Below are 17,847 nucleotides of genomic sequence, written 5' to 3' on the forward strand. Positions count from 1 at the left end.
AGGCAGCCACCACCTCCATCATTCCTGACGTTGCTTCAAAATTTATTGTGCACTGTCCACTAGCGCTGTGCTCCTCTCTCCAGTGGTCATATCGTTGAGGATTCTCCCTTTTTATCCATGCTCCGGTCTGAGAACAGATGTTACAGTGCAGACTGAGGACATGCACGTCCACAACAAGTCCAGTGAGGGAATCAATGACACTGCCAATGCCGACAAGCGATTTGTGCCCCCTGGTCATCCATGAGCCGTCGAAGCACACTTCTTCAAGAGGAAACTTGAATTCGTGTGCATATTCCTGCCTCACGATTGATACCGCTTCTTTCGTTTTTTAAAAAAGTTTTTTGTATGGATACGCTTTGAAATCCTGTTGTATGTCTTTTGGAGAATACCTGGCATCTCCATATATTCACACAGTTTTTACAGTTGATAGGCACCTATGCCACATAACATAGATGACATAGTCATAGCCTCGTTGACGATAAAAGGCTTTGGTCAGCTGGCCGAGTTGGTGTTCCTGGCAGATGTGTAATGGCTGGTCACAACTTTTTTACACTCCCTACAAAAAACATTCATTTTCAAAGCGAATCTGTATTGATCGTCTGTCCTCATTTTTAAAACTCCATTGTTGCTACATTCAGGGCAACTCAAATTAGACACAAGCTTGTCGAAACAAAGCCATTTCAGACAGGTTGGATATCAGAAACCTGTGCACTGTAAGTCTCATAAAGGGATAGTTTTGATTGACTCCTTGTTGTTGACTGTTCTTCAGTAAAAGGGATATGGGGTCGTTCTGTCAATGGTATTATCTAAATCAGTGAGACTACTTGGTGAGTTGGGTGCTGCTGATGTAGACGCTTCATGTGACATTGATGATATAGGGGTAGACGTTGCGACAGGACATGCTAATGATCGTAAGGGCACGACAGGTGGTTGTGAAGATGATGTGATGGTGAAGATGCAGTTGTGATCTGTTGTGAAGATGATGGTCGTTGCAATGACAACGTAGTAGGGCTTGAAACCAGAGGGCAAGACGTGGAAGGTTGTTGGTGTGTTGAACGGGATTCCAAGACCTGTGAATACAAAGGAACATGTATATATATATATATACATATAACAAATGAATTTGCTGTGGTAGAATTGTTTTCCTTCGTTGGACACCGCTTAACAATTTATAAAAGAAGATACTGCATACATTTTATCAAATTCACACGATACATACATACCTTCCACCAACCCACAAACACACACAAAAATAGACTCACACATACATACATGCACACATACGTAGGTATGTAATAATATTGTAACAACCCAGGCCACCCCCCCCCCCCCCACCTCCTGATCACACCCGTTCATGTTACGATGCAAATACATCAACTCATCTTCTTCTTAGCCTTATTGCAGGGGGGAAACATTCGTAACGTTGATTGGCCTAGGCAAAATCAAAACAACTGACCAGTAATGTCTGTCCCTTCTTTTCCTAGTTTCCCATGGGAAGTATGTATATATATTACTGTACTAGGAACATAATTGTAATAGCAAACTGATGTGAGTGACGCATGCATGGTATTGTAGGAGGCAAGATGAGAAAATTTTCTGAGATACAAAAAAATAATAAATATCAACTCACCGGCTTTGCTTGGTTTATAGACTCCCATCTGCGTAAAGCAGCACTTTTGCAATTTGACTTTTGTTTCTTGCTTCTCGGCATCTTGGAAATAAACTCTTTTTATCAAAATAAAACAAGGAAAACACAATGTAGAATGTAAATTGCAGACGACATCAAAATCGGAAACGTGGCGAATTCTTATTTTAGGTTTGTTTACCTGTACTATGACCTCACTCTGCCAATGGAATTGCTTCGTTCTGTCGGTTCGGTGTCGGGAGTTTCCGGTTGACCAATCGGAGGCCACGAAAATACGAGCCAAGTGTCAAGGGTCATGACCTAACCTTGACGCTCTGAAAAGTGTGTCAAACCTTTCATTTGTTAGTTATAAGTGACTTTCTTTCATCACGTGTCTCCCAATCATGCTTCAATCTTGCAGTTCTGTATGTATTTCATTATCATAGCCGAGGTGTAAAGGAAAATATCGATACCAAATTTTTACTGATATCATCTATTTTTATGGTTATAAAGCCCTCTGATGTGGATGTAACATTGGCATCCCTGGGGTGAATTTATGATGTCTTGCAGACGATAGCCCCGAATATAGAATACAATTTCAACATGACAGAGGCTATAAACACCCTTGTTTTGTATTGAATTCTAAAAGGGAATGGTGGACCCTATCAAATAGCAAAAATCTCAATATCGATATTTTGAGAACAAAAACGATTTTCAGGAGGCACCCCCCCCCCCCCCCCCCTTAAAGCACCCAAGAAAAGGGAATAGGTGTATATTCCAAGAGCATACTATCATTGTGCATAGTTTGAGATCACCTAAAAGTCTCAACCTGACACGAGCACAGGATCCCACTAAGAGGAATACACTCAAATGCTTACGTTATAAATTCAAAACAAAAAATATAATAATAGATAACAGAGAGATGTACAAGGAAAAAAAAATCATCTCCCAATACAATAAGTATACATTTGACTATTTCCCTCCCAGCTAAGGACTCCGACCTGGGCCAGGTCAAAACCAAGTAATCTCATTCCAAGACAAAGACAGAAGGCAAATTGGAAAACAGCTATATAGGGATAGAAGACACAGTAAGTACCTCCCTGCAAAATATGAGAGGTAGTGGCTATGTGGTCTAGTTGTATGACACTCACTTGCAGATCGGAAGGTTCTGGGTTCAGGACCTCGCTCGGTGCATAGTTGAGTCCTTGGAAAAGGCTCTTTACTCACATTCTCTCACCGTACCCAGGTGTAAAATGAGTATCTGGATTTAGAGTTATACTCTCTATTTGTCTGTTCCTTTTTTTAAATTACTAGTCAAATAAAATCATAATCCTGGGACATGCCAGGGTAATTTCCAATTTAAACAATCTATTATTCAGAGTCCTGAATATACGCTAACCCACAAAAATAACCATAAAACACTGTATGAAAAATGCAATGAAAGACCCTTATCCATTCAAATCCTGGAGGCAAGATGACGGCTTTTTGGGGATATACTCAGAAAAGATGAAAATATACCAGCTAATAAAACCATGAATACTTTTTTCTGGACACAAGAATTATAAAGACAGACCACCCACGTCAATTCACACTGTCCAGAATAGAGACCAAAAACGCCTTCAAAATAACAAAGAATTAAAATCAAAGGAAGACGTTATGAAATTAGCATCCACAGCAAAAGACCGTGAACTGTGGTAGGAATTGACACAGATGATTAGAGAGGCAGCCGAGGCGTCCCAATCGGATGATTAGGAAACAAAAGGCCTTAAGTCTTAAGTCAGTAAATAAATAAAAAATAAGAAAAGTCCCTTTATTCATCCCATAGGGGAAATGTGTGTCTAGGGTCTATTCCAAGGGAAGACTGGAATAACCCAGGCATCAGCCGCAGTTTAAGCTAGGGCGAGGTGACTTGCTCAAGGCCACACAGCGCGGTGGCGTGTGATCGAACTCGGTACATTTCCGGTACGAAGCAAAGACCGTACCGCTGAGCCACGCTGCCCCCAAATCAAGTCACATTTAAAATAAAATCAGTTACTTTTTCTCCAGATTGCCAAAATGGGACAGTCCCAATTTTACGGGGACAGTTGGTCGCTATGAATAACCAATATTATAACCAATTCATTCAAACCTAGGGGTAAAAAAGTCAGCTGGCTTCTTAGTCAGTTTCATGTGTTAGTCACATTCACCTGGTAATTCAATATCAAAAACCCATCAGACTTACTTGAATTGTAAGCAAAAAGACAGAATATTTGGGATTCTTCTGGAATTTATTGACAATCTCTTTCCTTTCCTCGATAGCAGTAACTGTCCCATCAAGCCTTGCTACCTTGTGGCCCTGAATGAAAAAAAAACAACAATAAAAACATGAACTTGCCTTTTACAAGGGGTTCAAAGCCAACAGCAATAAGAATAATAATAATGTTTGTTTTTGTTTTTAAGGGTTTTACGGAGGCACTTGCAACACATTAAGGTCATATCAGCGCCAGTAAAAAGGAAAATGGGATAGTAAAAAGTTTTAGAATAACAATTAAAGCACCCAAGAAAAGGTAAGACAAAGGGGAATTGGTTCAAATAAGAAAGAGGTGTAGATTCCAAGAGCACACCATCAAAGTACGTAGTTTGAGATCACTCATCCAGACACCAGCACAGGTCCCCACTAAGAGGAACACACTCAAATGTTTTACAAATCATATATAATATAAAGAAAACATAATACAGTGCATAACAGAGAGATGATTTACAAGGAAAAAAATATCATCTCCCAAAACTAACTATATATCTGACTGTTTCCCTCTCAGCCAGGACCAGGACAAAACCAAGTAATCTCATTCCAAGACAAAGAGAGAAAGCATGTTGGAAAACAGATGTAGGGGAATAGAAGACACAGTATGTACCTCCCTGCCCACTATGGGAGGTCAGGAACCCAACCCAGAATAATAACAACAACAACAATAATAATAATAATAATAATAATAATAATAATAATAATAATAATAATAATAAAAACAATAATAATAATAATAATACTAACAACAACAACAACACCAACAAACTCCCTCAATCCTAGAGATTTTTGCTACTTTTCAAAATTGGGAAAAAATGTATTAAAAATGAACATGTACATAGATAGTTTTATTCAACTATCATTAACTAAAAACTAAAACCATCAGCTTTGATACTACGCCTATAATTTGTCTCAGAAAAAATGTAATAAATTGGCATGGGGTAAAAGTAAACCCGGGTAAACTACAGATATAGTCGGTGTTAGGGTTGTGTGAGTTAATATTTCCTCTCCTTCCTTATAAGTCTGTAACTTCAATTTTGAGATTCCATTGACCACAATTTAAAAAAAATGTTATTGGAGATTTGAGATTATTCCACTGACTCAATTTTAAAAAATAAAAAAATAGAGCTTTTATATAGCGCAATATCCACTAAATGTGCTCAAAGCGCTTTACAAGGGGTCCCTGGTCAACAGCAACATTTAACATGTAGGACGGTACGTGATGCCTGTCAGACAATATTACAATTTTCCCCCGACAAAGACAACGCTATTAACGACCAGATACTCATTTTACATCTGAGTACGGTGAGAGAATGTGAGTAAAGAGTCTTTTCCAAGGACTCAACTATGCGCTGAGCGCCTCCGATCCGAAAGCGAGTGTCATACCACTAGACCACATAGCCGCACAATGTTGACTCAATGTTGATGATATGAACAAGAACAAGTGGGCATCCACTCTTTCTTGAGTGGGGAAAAATAAACTTGATGGCTTCCTCTTATTTTGCTGAATATCACCGAAGAGGGGTAATTTGACTTCTTGGCCTTTGCGAAATATTGTCACTTTGTCATCTTAATTTCTTCTCTATTTTAGCGGTTCAAAATCTAAATCAGTTTCATTTTTTTAAAAAATATCTTTGTTGCTTTGATTTATAAATTTCACTGCTCTAGTTTGTGTTCTTTCGATTTCTTGGATTTCTGATTTGTTAAAGGGAGAGCTGCTATATTATTTTAAAGGTCTAACAAAGGCCTTGTAGCAGTTTAATTTTATTTCCTTCCAGCTGTTGTATAAATTTTCTTCTGAGGAATCCTAAAGTAGAGTTGGCTTTTTTAAATATGTTTGAAACATGATCTTTCCAATTTAGTTTGTTAGTTATTGTCACTTCTAGATATTTCCCCGTGCTCACTTCTTCTGGTGCAGAGCTATGTACACTGCGTGGCATTTTCCCCTCTGAGCGGTATTTCAGTGCTAGGTCAACCTGACCCCATTAGTGGGGTCAGCCCATGGGTTTAACAGGTAGCGGTCAGTAGGAATCTGTGATGCTGCTGATGGTAATTAATTGTTGCAATATTTCATGGTATTGCTCAGTTGCTAACACAAATATGAAAATTGTTCCCTCACCACAAGCTAGCAAAGGTTTCTTTCATCATATGCCATGGTTGATAATAATGTATCCTCTTAAGGCTGCTCATAAGAGAGGTGTCAATTTAGTGGTTTTTGAGCTATCAATGAAATTAATTTGTTGTAATTTGCATATCAATAATTTAATTCCCAGCGGCAGAAAATGATTGAAACAAGCGTCATTATATACGAGGGCTCTTTCAGAAATAACCGAAAAATGCCCATTGCTCAGCAACCAGTGGAGATTTTTTAATTCTGTAAACGACATGATATTCCTTATTTCCTTACGAATATTCCCAAAAATTACGAAGTGCATCATTTTGCACAATGAATTTCTAGACGATTTTAAAGATGGCGGCCCACCTTGAAACTTGGTCAAAGGAGGAAATCAGAGCTGTCATACGTTTTTTGAACGCCAAAAGTCTGAATCCTACCAAAAATCATAAAGAACTTCAGAGTGTATATGGTGAGCATGTTATAAGCTGTACACAAGTCTATCACTGGTGTAATTTGTTTGAAGCCGGCCATTCCGACTTGACAGACAGGGAAGGGAGAGGGCGTTCGATAACAGCGACGTCAGAAGACAATGTGAAGCGAGTTGATGAGCCTATTCGTCAAGACAGTAGGTTGAAACTTCATGAAATCGCAAGCAGTCTTGAAATTTCGGAAACTTCTGCCCATAGAATTGTATTTGATGAACTTGGCTACAGAAAAGTCAGCGCAAGATGGGTTCCTAAGCAATTAACAGACAATCATAAAGAACAAAGATTGGACATCTGCAGGGAACTTTTGAGAAGAAGCAAGAGCTCACGCAGGGTTCACGGGCATACTGCCAACGCCGGCGGAGACTTTCTAGGGTACGATGTGACTTTTCTTGACAGCATAGTCACCGGTGATGAGACTTGGTTGCACCATTGCACCCCAGAAACAAAGCAAGATTCGATGACATGGAAACATCCATCCTCACCTGTCGCGAAGAAATTCAAAGTCATGCGGTCAGCAAAGAAAATAATGGGAACTGTTTTCTGGGACATTCGTGGTGTTATTCTGTTCGAAACCTTACAACATGGAGAAACAATCAATGCTGCAAGGTACTGCCAAACTCTTGACACGCTTAGGGAGGCCATTCGCAGAAAGCGCCCAGGGCAGTTGACCAACGGGGTCATTTTGCAACACGACAACGCTACACCCAACACAGCACGAGTGACGCAATGTTGGCTAGAGAAATATGCATGGGAGATTTTGCCACACCCACCACACAGTCCAGACCCCGCATCATCTGATTATCACCTCTTTGGGCCACTGAAACGTGAGCTGGCAGGAAAGCGCTTTGATGTCGATGAAGAGCTTGTTGACCATGTGCGGAAATGGCTACAAAACCTTGACGGAAATTTCTTCCGAGAGGGTATCTATTCCATGGTGCGGCGTTCGCAGAAGTGTGTCGACAGACTTGGCTGTTACGTAGAGAAATGAAGGACGAGTCAAGGTATGAACACGTGCAAGAATTTTGTTGATAGCATAAAAAACGCGGATTTTACAGGCATTTTTCGGTTAATTATGAAAGAGCCCTCGTAGTAAAAATGATGATCTTGACACATGCCAAGTTTTGTCGTCCGGGCAGTGAAACCTTAAAAGATATGAATTTTTTATTGTAAATTTCTTATTTGGCATGACTTAGTGAGATCCTCATTTTCTCTCCCACAGTATTCCATGCCATAAATTATGTCCAAATATCAGTTAAGGAATAAAATATAAACCATTTGACGAAAATAATACTAATATTATCTTTTAAGCATTTAACTGATTTAAATATTATGAGTTTTGGGCACATTTGAAAGCCAACTTTTTAATGGCTTGATAACTTTTTTCTATACTTAAATCCCTTACGATTCAAGTCAAAATTATATTTTTTTATGACTGTTAGGCATTATAGTTTGAAGATGTATACGGTACTGCTTTTGTGTGGTTGTCTCAGGAAATGCCTACTTTATAGTGTCATATAGGTGTCAATGTTTAGGGTATTCTTGCATGTTGAATAAATAATATAATGTAAGTTTAAGTTCTCCTTTTGTGCACAAGTGAATGTGTTAACTTTTTATAGACTGAAGCGTTCAGATATATATGGCAGTGATTTCCCAAAAATTAAATGATCTTGCTGTGGTATGCCTGTGGTGTTGTACTGATTTGGCTCTGGTTGTTATTCAATTGTTTTATCTCTAAATTTGACTGACTGGAGTTCAATGGTATATCAGATGACTTTATAAGACAATGACTAAATGTGTATTCTTGGAAGAAAGGAGATGATTCTATATAACCTGTATGGACAGTGTGTTCGTTTTGAATGTAGTTGGTCAATAAGGAGAAAAAGGTTACTACTTGGAATAAACTATATGCCCTCATAATTTTGAATCCTCTTGTCCACATACTATGTCCGTCTGTTTGAGCAAATCATTTAATTTAACAGTACCAGTGCTTAGTGCTAGTTGTAATTGATGATTGATACTGCAATATTTGTAGCATGTCCAGTAACCTTGTTGGGTGATTGATTTTTTTCTTGTAAAGAAGTCATACTTTATAGGCAGATTGATAGTAAATTGATATATTGAAATCATACACAATATTGGTTTTTAGTCTTTACTGGTCAATAAAATATTATCTTTATGAGTTATTTTACCACATAAAGACATAAATCATATCAGTTTACTGTTATGATCAACACAACTGTTTGAGAGGAACGGAATTGGTAAAAAATATATACAGAACTAACAAAACGATGAATAAATCAAGAAAATCAACTGCCAAATGATAATATTGCACAGGAACATAGATGCATATATGTACTTTTGATATTTATTAAAATTCTTGAGATACTGCCGCTGAGTTTTGAATAACAAATTTTTTTTAAGTGCACCATAATTTACAAACACTTAAAATTAGATCAACAACTTGTGATATTCAAAGAAAACTATTAACCACAAGAATGTCAAATTTTCACTGATGTTTAGAAAGACAACTGACTTTTCAAATCAAAATAATGAAGTGAAAGAGTCTGTTATTGTTTTCCCGCTATACAGACATATTATAAGACCATAAATATCCATAATTGCCCCCATTGGACACGGCACTGCCTGATACCAGTTGACCTCCAATGACCTCACGCTGGTAGCTAGCAGGGAGGGTTATTGGTCCCTTGGGAGTTCCAACTGAAATAGCGCTGATTCCACGCAGTGTGTAATGTGTAAGTTTAATGTATGATTTTCCTGTAGTTTGTTGTAGGTACTCATTTTCCATCTGAGTACAGTGAGAGAATGTGATTAAAGAGGCTTTTCCAGGGACTCAACTTAGGCGCTGGTGACAGCCAGATCAAACCTGGGATCTGCATGGTAGCAAAGGGTGGCAAGTATTAAACATTGTCTGTGTAACACTAAAAAACCAGGATGAGATCCTGCTCCATAATTGAGCTTTGAGCATAACCGAACTTTTTATATGGTGCAATATCCACTAAACGTGCTCAAAGTGCTTTACAAGGGGTCCCTGGCCAACAGCAACACTTAATATGTAGGACGTGTCATGACGCCTGTTAGGCAATATTACAATTTTTTTTCGGACAGAGACAATGCTGTAAATGGCCAGGTACTCATTTGAAACCTGAGTACGGTGAGAGAATGTGAGTAAAGAGTCGTCCAAGGAATCAACTATGCGCCAAGCGAGGCGAGTGTCATACCACAAGACCACATGGCCTTATGGTTCTGAACGACAACTATTTGTTTTTCACTATTCTTCACAGTACTCGTAATCACAACTTTTCTTACCCTATTTGTAATGACTTTTTGGATTATGTCCAGCAACTTCCTAGATTGTGAGAAGACCAAAGTCTTGTGTCCTCCCATCTTGAAGTTGTCCAATAATTCTATCAGGATACCCATTTTACCAGCCTCGCCCACCAGAACGTCGTCTGGAATGTTGTCTATTTTATTGGCACCACTCTCCGTCAGACTTAGCTTTTCGAGATCGTCTTCGTCGAAACTGAGAAAGGAGAAAACAAATCTTTATTTGTGATTCACCAAATTAGCAACACTGTTCAGGTTTTTGTTCAAGTCTTTGTGAAATTTGTTTTTTAAAATGTTTTTAAGGGTTTTACAGCACTTGCAACACATCAATGTCATATCAGTACCAGTAAAAAGGAAGAAAAAAATGGGATAGTAAAAAGTTCTAAAATTATAATTAAAGCACCCAAGAAAAGGTAAGACAAAAGGGAATTGGTTCAAATAGGAAACTGATGTAGTTTCCAAGAGCTTACCAGACACAAGCACAGGTGCCAAGAAGAGGAATACACTCAAATGTTTTACAAATCATATATAATATAAAGAAAACATAATACAGTGCATAACAGAGAGATGATTAAAAGGAAAAAAAAATCATCTCCCAAAACTAACTATACATTTGACGGTTTTCCTCTCAGCCAGGGCATCTGGCCAGGACCAAGAGAAAACCAAGTAATCCAAGGCAAAGACAGAAAGCGTGTTGAAAAACAGATATAGGGGGATAGAAGACACAGTAAGTACCTCGCTGCCCACTATGGGAGGTCAGGAACCCCACCCAGAAAGCAAATCTTTAATCGTGTTTCACCAAATTAGCAACACTGTTCAGGTTTTTATTCAAGCTCATTGTGTAATTTCATGTTTGAATAGTTTATCAACAGAAATGAGAAGATCACAGATTTGCTCACTTTTCAGAGGCAAAATTCGTGGAAAATTTTTGGGCAAATATGGGACTTAAATCAAAATGTGATGGTCATGATGATGATGGTGATTCTTTCTTCTGGAGAACAAAATACAATCAGAATCGGTAAAATACCTGGTAATTAGGGAAATCGGGAATGAGAATAGAGATTGGAAATTTCACGATGAAATCGGGAAGTTGGCAGGTCTGAGATAAACTAGCTTTTGAATATAAAATGTGGCACAGTCTCAAAATGGTAATAGTAATAAGCCGATATGATTGCACAGCTCTGTAATAGGCTTCAACAGTCATGACGTCATTTCCCTCGTAATGACACATAGTACCTTAGTATCTGGCTCTAAACTATCGGAACAATGGCCGATGCCCTTATGAAATACTTCTCCAGCGTATCCATAGGAGAAAAATATGATAAATCTGATCATGATTTGATTTTGATGCATTCTGATCACATGACATGTGAAAAAGTTCTAGCCATCATGAAGAATAAAAAGTACCTATTTTCTTTGTTAAGAACCAAGCTGCTCGTTGTTGGGCGGACGTGACATCAGACTATTTGAAGCCGGTTGGCAGCTGATAAACTTGTCTGAAAATTTTTCACGAAAGGCAGGGCATCTATGTTTTAAGTCATTAATCTAATATAAAATGAAAAAAAATGATGACAAAAAGAGTAAAAAGATTGTGGCGATGTAGTCTGAAATCCGACAATTGTCTATCTTACATGTCTAATGACATTGAAGCTATACTCAAATGAAATTTGGGTTAAGTTTGTATGCATTATTAGGGAGAATAAAAAAATTTATAAGCCATATTTTTCCGATGACTTTAACTTTGAATTCACGTGTCGGCATTCAACTGAACCCTTTGAGGCAGTGGGTTACTAATACAAAATATCTAGGGTGGGATTTAAAAAAAAAAAAAGCCATGGGGCCATTAAAGCCAGAATTTATCCCTGTTTCTATAGCGTAAATGGACAATAGCAATTGCTTGCTACCCTTTGGATAGGACACTAGCCTAACGTGAAGTACCCCTAACAGACACAGCTACCTAATCACTGGATAGGGAGGTTAGAAAAAAAATTTCTCAACTCCATCTGGGATCAATCTCAATCCTTTTGCATGTGAAGTGAGTGCTCTTCCAATTGAGATACTGAGACCCTCCTGGGTGAAACAAAATAATCTCAAATTTTTTCAGCAAATTTTATACCTTTTTCAAAAGCAAAACCTCTGTTTAGTGCGGCTATGTGGTCTAGTAGTATGACACTCGCTTTTGGATCTGATGGTCCTGGGTTCGAGCCTCGCTCAGCGCATAGTTGAGTCCTTGGAAAAGGCTCTTTACTCACAATCTCTCACCATACTCAAGTGTAAGATGAGTGCTTGGCCGTTAACAGTCGCTGTCTCTATCCGAAGAATATGTAATATTGCCTTACAGGCGTCATGTTACATCCTACGTGTTGGTGTTGGTTAAGGACCCCTTGTAAAGCACTTTGAGCATGTTTAGTGGACATTGCGCTCAATTTTTTTATTTTTTTTTTAAAACCTTTTTCGATAGCAAAGCCTCTGTTTGCAAAGTGAAAAAAAAAGAATGTTGACACAAACGTATACCATCAAAGATTGGAATGTTCTTCCAGAAACATATTGTATGAACACAATAGACTGGGACACCTTCAAATAAAGAGTGTCAAGACACATTCCAACATTAACACCAGTCATGACTGGTAAACTCAACATGCAGCATTTTCTTCCGTCTTTGTTATGTGATTTGACACTAGGTTTCTGACCCATGTCAATGAAACAAATTTGAGTCATGGGAAAATGATTACCTAGCTGGTAACAGTGTTGTCTCTGTTGAAAATTTATTTTAAAAAATAAAAAAGTCTTTCAGGCATCATGTCTCATCCTAAATGTTAACTCACTCAACCCTAACACAAACTATATCTGTAGTATACCTGGGGTTACTTTTACCCCATGCCAATTTATTACATTTTATGAGACAAATTAAAGGCGTAGTATCAAGGCTAATGTTTTTAATTTTTACACGTTGATGATAGTTGAATAAAACTATCTATGTATATGCTCATTTTTAATACATTTTTTCCAATTTTGAAAAGTAGCAAAAATCTCTAGGATCGAGTGAGTTAAACATTCCTGTTAACTTCAGCCCTTTTGGCAGCGAGGTGGCTGAGTGATGAAGCCATTGTACTCTTACTCATGAGTTCCTTGGTTTAAGTCCTGTTGCAGGCACTTTCATTTTTTTTAGTGAGTAATATTTTTAACCACCCAAATTGCTCACTTGGGACAAAAACGTAAAATCCTGTTGATATAAGACATTTGTTTGATAGATTATCTGTATTTTTTCATGGAGTACCATGAGCTACATGGAAGGGCATAGTAAATTTCTTAAAGTGGATTCTGTGAAATATAGAAGAAAAAAAAAAGGAGCAGAAAGATCATGTTTCGTATACTCACTCATCCCCATCCAGTCCCAGTTTCACACAAGCTCGTGTTGGCAATAGTCGCGGATGGTCGCAAATCTTCTTTAAGACTGTCAAAGCAACCAGGGGAGATTTTTTGGTCATGAGGAGCTAAGGGTGCAAATAAAATATAACATTATGGAACATGTTATTGCTTTTTTGTATATGAAAAAATAAAAAGATGTTATTTTTAACAGAACAAGCTGTTTATTCATCGCCAGGGGAGACTTTAACTCTCTCGAGGTCATATGCATGGAAAATAGAATAAATTTGTTTCATTTTCAATGAGGGTGAACTCGAGAGATTTAACTCTGTGCCATGAAGAACGAAGAATGAAAATAGAAGAGAAACGACATCAAAACATTGAATCATGTATCTCGACTTTATTAATATATATATATATATATATATTTATATATATATATATATATATATATATATATATATATATATATATATATTTTAAAAAAAAGAAAATAATTGTATTTTATAGAACAAATCATTGATTCATCATTACTCTTTGGATAAGACGCTTGCCTATAGCAAAGTACTTTCTGGCAGATCAAACAGACCCAGTCCACCCAATCACTACTGGGTGGACCAAGGTTTAAGTAAAAATCTCGATTGCACCAAGGATCCATACCCTCTACTACATATGAAGCAAGTGCTCAACCAACTGAACTTTTGAGACCCTATGAACTAACTCTATGTAAATATTGCTGCTCGAAGCTCGAAGAAATAAATAACAATGTGAAATTGAATTTAGAGGCTTCAATTGTTTTTGTTTATTCATCTTAACAACGCCACTACCACATTATCTCATTCGTCTGTAGTGTTTCATTCATCCTGTTTTTGTTGATAAAGGGGAAACCCGAAACGTCCATTTTATCTGTTTTTGTAATTAAATTGAAGCTTACATTCAATTCCACATTGTTATTTATGAATTAATTCTAGATCACTAAATATTACGACTATATTAGTTCCCACTCAACTGAAATATCGCCTTACAGTACAGGCATATTGTCTTGTCCTACGTGTTTAGTATTGCTGGTGGCTTGCTTGGGACTTTAAGAATAGTTAGTGGATGACTCTATGAAACCTTAATTATCTTCTTTTTTTTTTTTACAAAATGTTGCAGTGAATGACAAAATCAGTAAAATGGTGAAAAAGTTTGAACTGAGATATTGCCAAGTTTAGTCAGAAGATCAATTTTTTCTTATTATCAAAACTGATTTCTTGTCATAAATGATTAAATCAACCCTTTTTGTACATCTTCAGGAAATATCAAAGCTTAATTTCACTTCTAAATAATTTTTATAGCTGATCAGGTTGAAAAAGTATGGAATGTGAGAAAAGTTGCTGGATACCTTTCCCATTCATCTGACTATAACTTCATAAAAAATCACCCGATTTACTTCAAATAAAGATTACAATGTTCTGGTGAGCATATTCTTTCAGAAAATATCCAAAAACAAAAATGCAAATCCAAAATTTTCACCTTCGGACTGATTATGTCAAGCACTGACACAAATATCAAAAACAAGAATGAAAGCGTACCGCTTTGACTTCATCTAAATCCAGAAAGTCCTTGTAGATCTTCTGCTGCATTTCATTGAGATGCACCCACAGCACAATGTCATTTTTCCTGGTCAATTCTGGCATTCTGGAATGCAGCAAAGGAGAGATACTTGTTTGGTTGTTTTCTTTTAAGGATTTGTTTTTTGTTTTTGTTCTAAAGGATTTTACGGCGCTTGCAACACGTTTAGGTTATAGCAGCGGCAGTAAAAAGGAAGAAAATAGGATAGCAAATAGTTCTAGAATTACAGTTAAAGCACCCAAGAGAAAACAGGACAAAGGGGAACTGGGAACAAAAAGGGATCAGATGTAGAATCCAAGAGCATACTATCAATGTACTTAGTTTGAGATCACCTATAAGTCTCATCCAGACACAAGCACAGGATCCAACAAAGAGGAATACACTCAAATGCTTACATTATACATTCATAATAACAAATACAATAATACATAACAGAGAGATGATTTACAAGGAAAAAAATATCATCTCCCAAAACAATAAATATGCATTTGACTGTTTCCCTCCCAGCAGGGCCAGGACAAAACCAAGTTATATCATTCCAAGACAAAGACAGAGAGCATGTTGGAAAACAGATATATATATTCAAATTTCATCATAAAATTTAAAGAAAATGAAGAGTGTGACGTAGAGCATGTTTTGCTAAAGAAGTTATGCATCGCTAAAACTTACTGCTATTGTGTTTGAGTGATTAAAAAATCTATTTTTGTGTGAGTTGGATGTGAAGTTTTGGGGAAAATCCTGAAAATGGGTGGTAAGGAGAGAGTTAATCTAAAAACCCATAGATTGACCCCTATCTGAGCACTGAACTCCAGTAAAAAGACATTACATACTATAATTTTTTTCTGTTCGCTGGGTGATTGGAAAATATATATGGAGGTTTTTTTTTTTTTAACTAAGTGAATTCCGTAAATTTACGGGAAATCGGCAACCTTGTGATAATAATAATAATAATAATAATTATAATAATAATAATAAATTATCAAGAAAAACAAGGTCATTGTAAACAACACAAAATCATCAAGAAAAACCAAGTCAATGTAAACAACACAAAATCATCAAGTAAAACCAAGTCAGTGTAAACACCAAATCATCAAGTAAAAATGAAAATTTTAAATTCCTGTCAGGAAATATTTAATTGAAGACATTTAAAAAATATAAAAACCCGGTGAGATCCACTAAAAAAACATGTGCTGACAGCTGTGTGTTATTTATCGTAAGTTATAATAAAAACACGATGGCTATCTTACTTACTTGGCACAATTTTGATCTAGAGTCTCTTCTCCTTGCAGTGCTACCTCCTTCTTTGTTCTTCTCAAGAAATACGGCTGAATGATTTTCTTGAGAGCATCAGACATTTCCTGCCCAAGTCTTTTATCTACAGCAGACGCGTCTCTCTCTCTGGCCTATTACAACCAAAAAAATAAAATAAATAAGTCTATAAAAAGCAGAAACAAAATATCATGAGAAATCTGTCAAGACTATTTCATACTACAAACTTGTTCAGACTCTGAATAAAGAATTTATTTCAAAATGAGAAATTTGATTATATCACACAAGAGATGTTTGTTTTTCTTTTTAGGGGTTTTACGGCGCTTGCAATACATTTAGGTTATATCAGCGACAGTAAAAAGGAAGAAGATGAGATAGTAAAAAGTTCTAGAATTACAATTAAAGCACCCAAGAGAAAGTAAGACAAAGGGGAACTGGGAACAAAAAGGGATCAGATTTAAAATCCAAGAGCATACTATCAATGTACTTAATTTGAGATCACCTATAAGTCTCATCCGGACACAAGCACAAGATCCAACAATGAGGAATACACTCAAATGCTTAGATTATACATTCATGTCAAGATTTTTTTTGGCCACCCAGCAGTCATTGGGTAGTTGGGTCTGTTAGGTTTAGATCTGTTTTTGTTTTGTTTTTAAGGGTTTTACGGTGCTTGCAACACATTAAGGTCATATCAGCACCAGTAAAAAGGAAGAAAATGGGATAGTCAAAAGTTCTAGAATTACAATTAAAGCACAAAAGAAAAGGTAAGACAAAGGGGAATTGGTTCAAATAGGGAACAGGTGTAGATTCCAAGAGCACACTGTCAAAGTACTTCGTTTGAGATCACCTAAAAATCTCATCCAGACACAAGCACAGGTCCCAACTAAGAGGAATACACTCAAATGTTTACCAATCTTATAATATAATATATAAACTAAACATAACAGAGAGGTGATTTACAAGGAAAAAAATATCATCTCCCATAACTATAACTATACATTCAACTATATCCCTCCCAGCTAAGGAACTCCGGCAAGGATCAGGACAAAACCAAGTAATCTCATTCCAAGACAATGACAGGAAACAATTGAAAAGCAGGTACAGGGGGATAGAAGACACAGTAAGTACCTCCCTGCCCACTATGGGAGGTCGGAACCCCACCCCGGGTTTAGATCTGTCAAAGAGTACATTGCGATAGACTAGCAACCCATCCAAAGGGTTGCAAGCAATTGCTATTGTCTGTTTAATGCTATGGAAACTGGGAGACACTCTCACTACGTGGACATTAAAAAAAATTAAAAATTATGCTATTCTGCCACGACATCATAAGATATCGTCGTCGAGGCATTCCATGAAGGAATATAGATAATTCATCAAACAAGATGTTGTCCAAGTGACAAAATTGGGGGTTAATAATCATGATCAAGGAAAAAAACCGAAAGTGCCTGAAGCAGGGCTCGAACCCAGAACCTTCCGGGTCATAGTGCAATGCCTTAACCACTCAGCCACCTCACCCCCCCCCCCTCCCCATGTGGATATAATGGATGTAAAAAAAAACAAACGACATAGGAGTACTAAGCTAAGCTACTAAAAGCTGTGGACTGTAATATGTATTGAATCAGTATGTCTATAATAGGGTAAAAAAAAGAACAAACTACTTAACATGGTACAGTCCCAGCTTAAACCCCCTTCTTCAGCCAATTATCGAAATAAACTTGTGATACTCTCTGCCATCAAT

At 37.1% G+C, this 17,847-nt stretch overlaps 1 protein-coding gene across 2 annotated transcripts in view; it reads right to left on the reverse strand.

Moving 5' to 3' along the window:
* Positions 1-17,847, reverse strand: part of LOC144967640 (DNA excision repair protein ERCC-6-like) — a 52,492-nt gene that overhangs the window by 18,017 nt on the left and 16,628 nt on the right. For both annotated transcript variants that reach the window (XM_078905154.1, XM_078905156.1), the window contains exons 9-13: positions 16,089-16,240; positions 14,798-14,903; positions 13,236-13,351; positions 9,840-10,053; positions 3,846-3,959 (exon numbers count right to left, since the gene is read on the reverse strand). In XM_078905154.1, coding sequence (XP_078761280.1) covers positions 3,846-3,959; positions 9,840-10,053; positions 13,236-13,351; positions 14,798-14,903; positions 16,089-16,240 — 702 coding nt within the window. The remainder of the gene's footprint in view (positions 1-3,845; positions 3,960-9,839; positions 10,054-13,235; positions 13,352-14,797; positions 14,904-16,088; positions 16,241-17,847) is intronic.

This window comes from Berghia stephanieae, chromosome 3 (genome assembly GCF_034508935.2).
Source record: "Berghia stephanieae isolate SIO BIC M18660-M18661 chromosome 3, UCSD_Bste_1.3, whole genome shotgun sequence".
In the NCBI taxonomy this organism is placed as follows: Eukaryota; Metazoa; Mollusca; class Gastropoda; order Nudibranchia; family Aeolidiidae; genus Berghia; species Berghia stephanieae.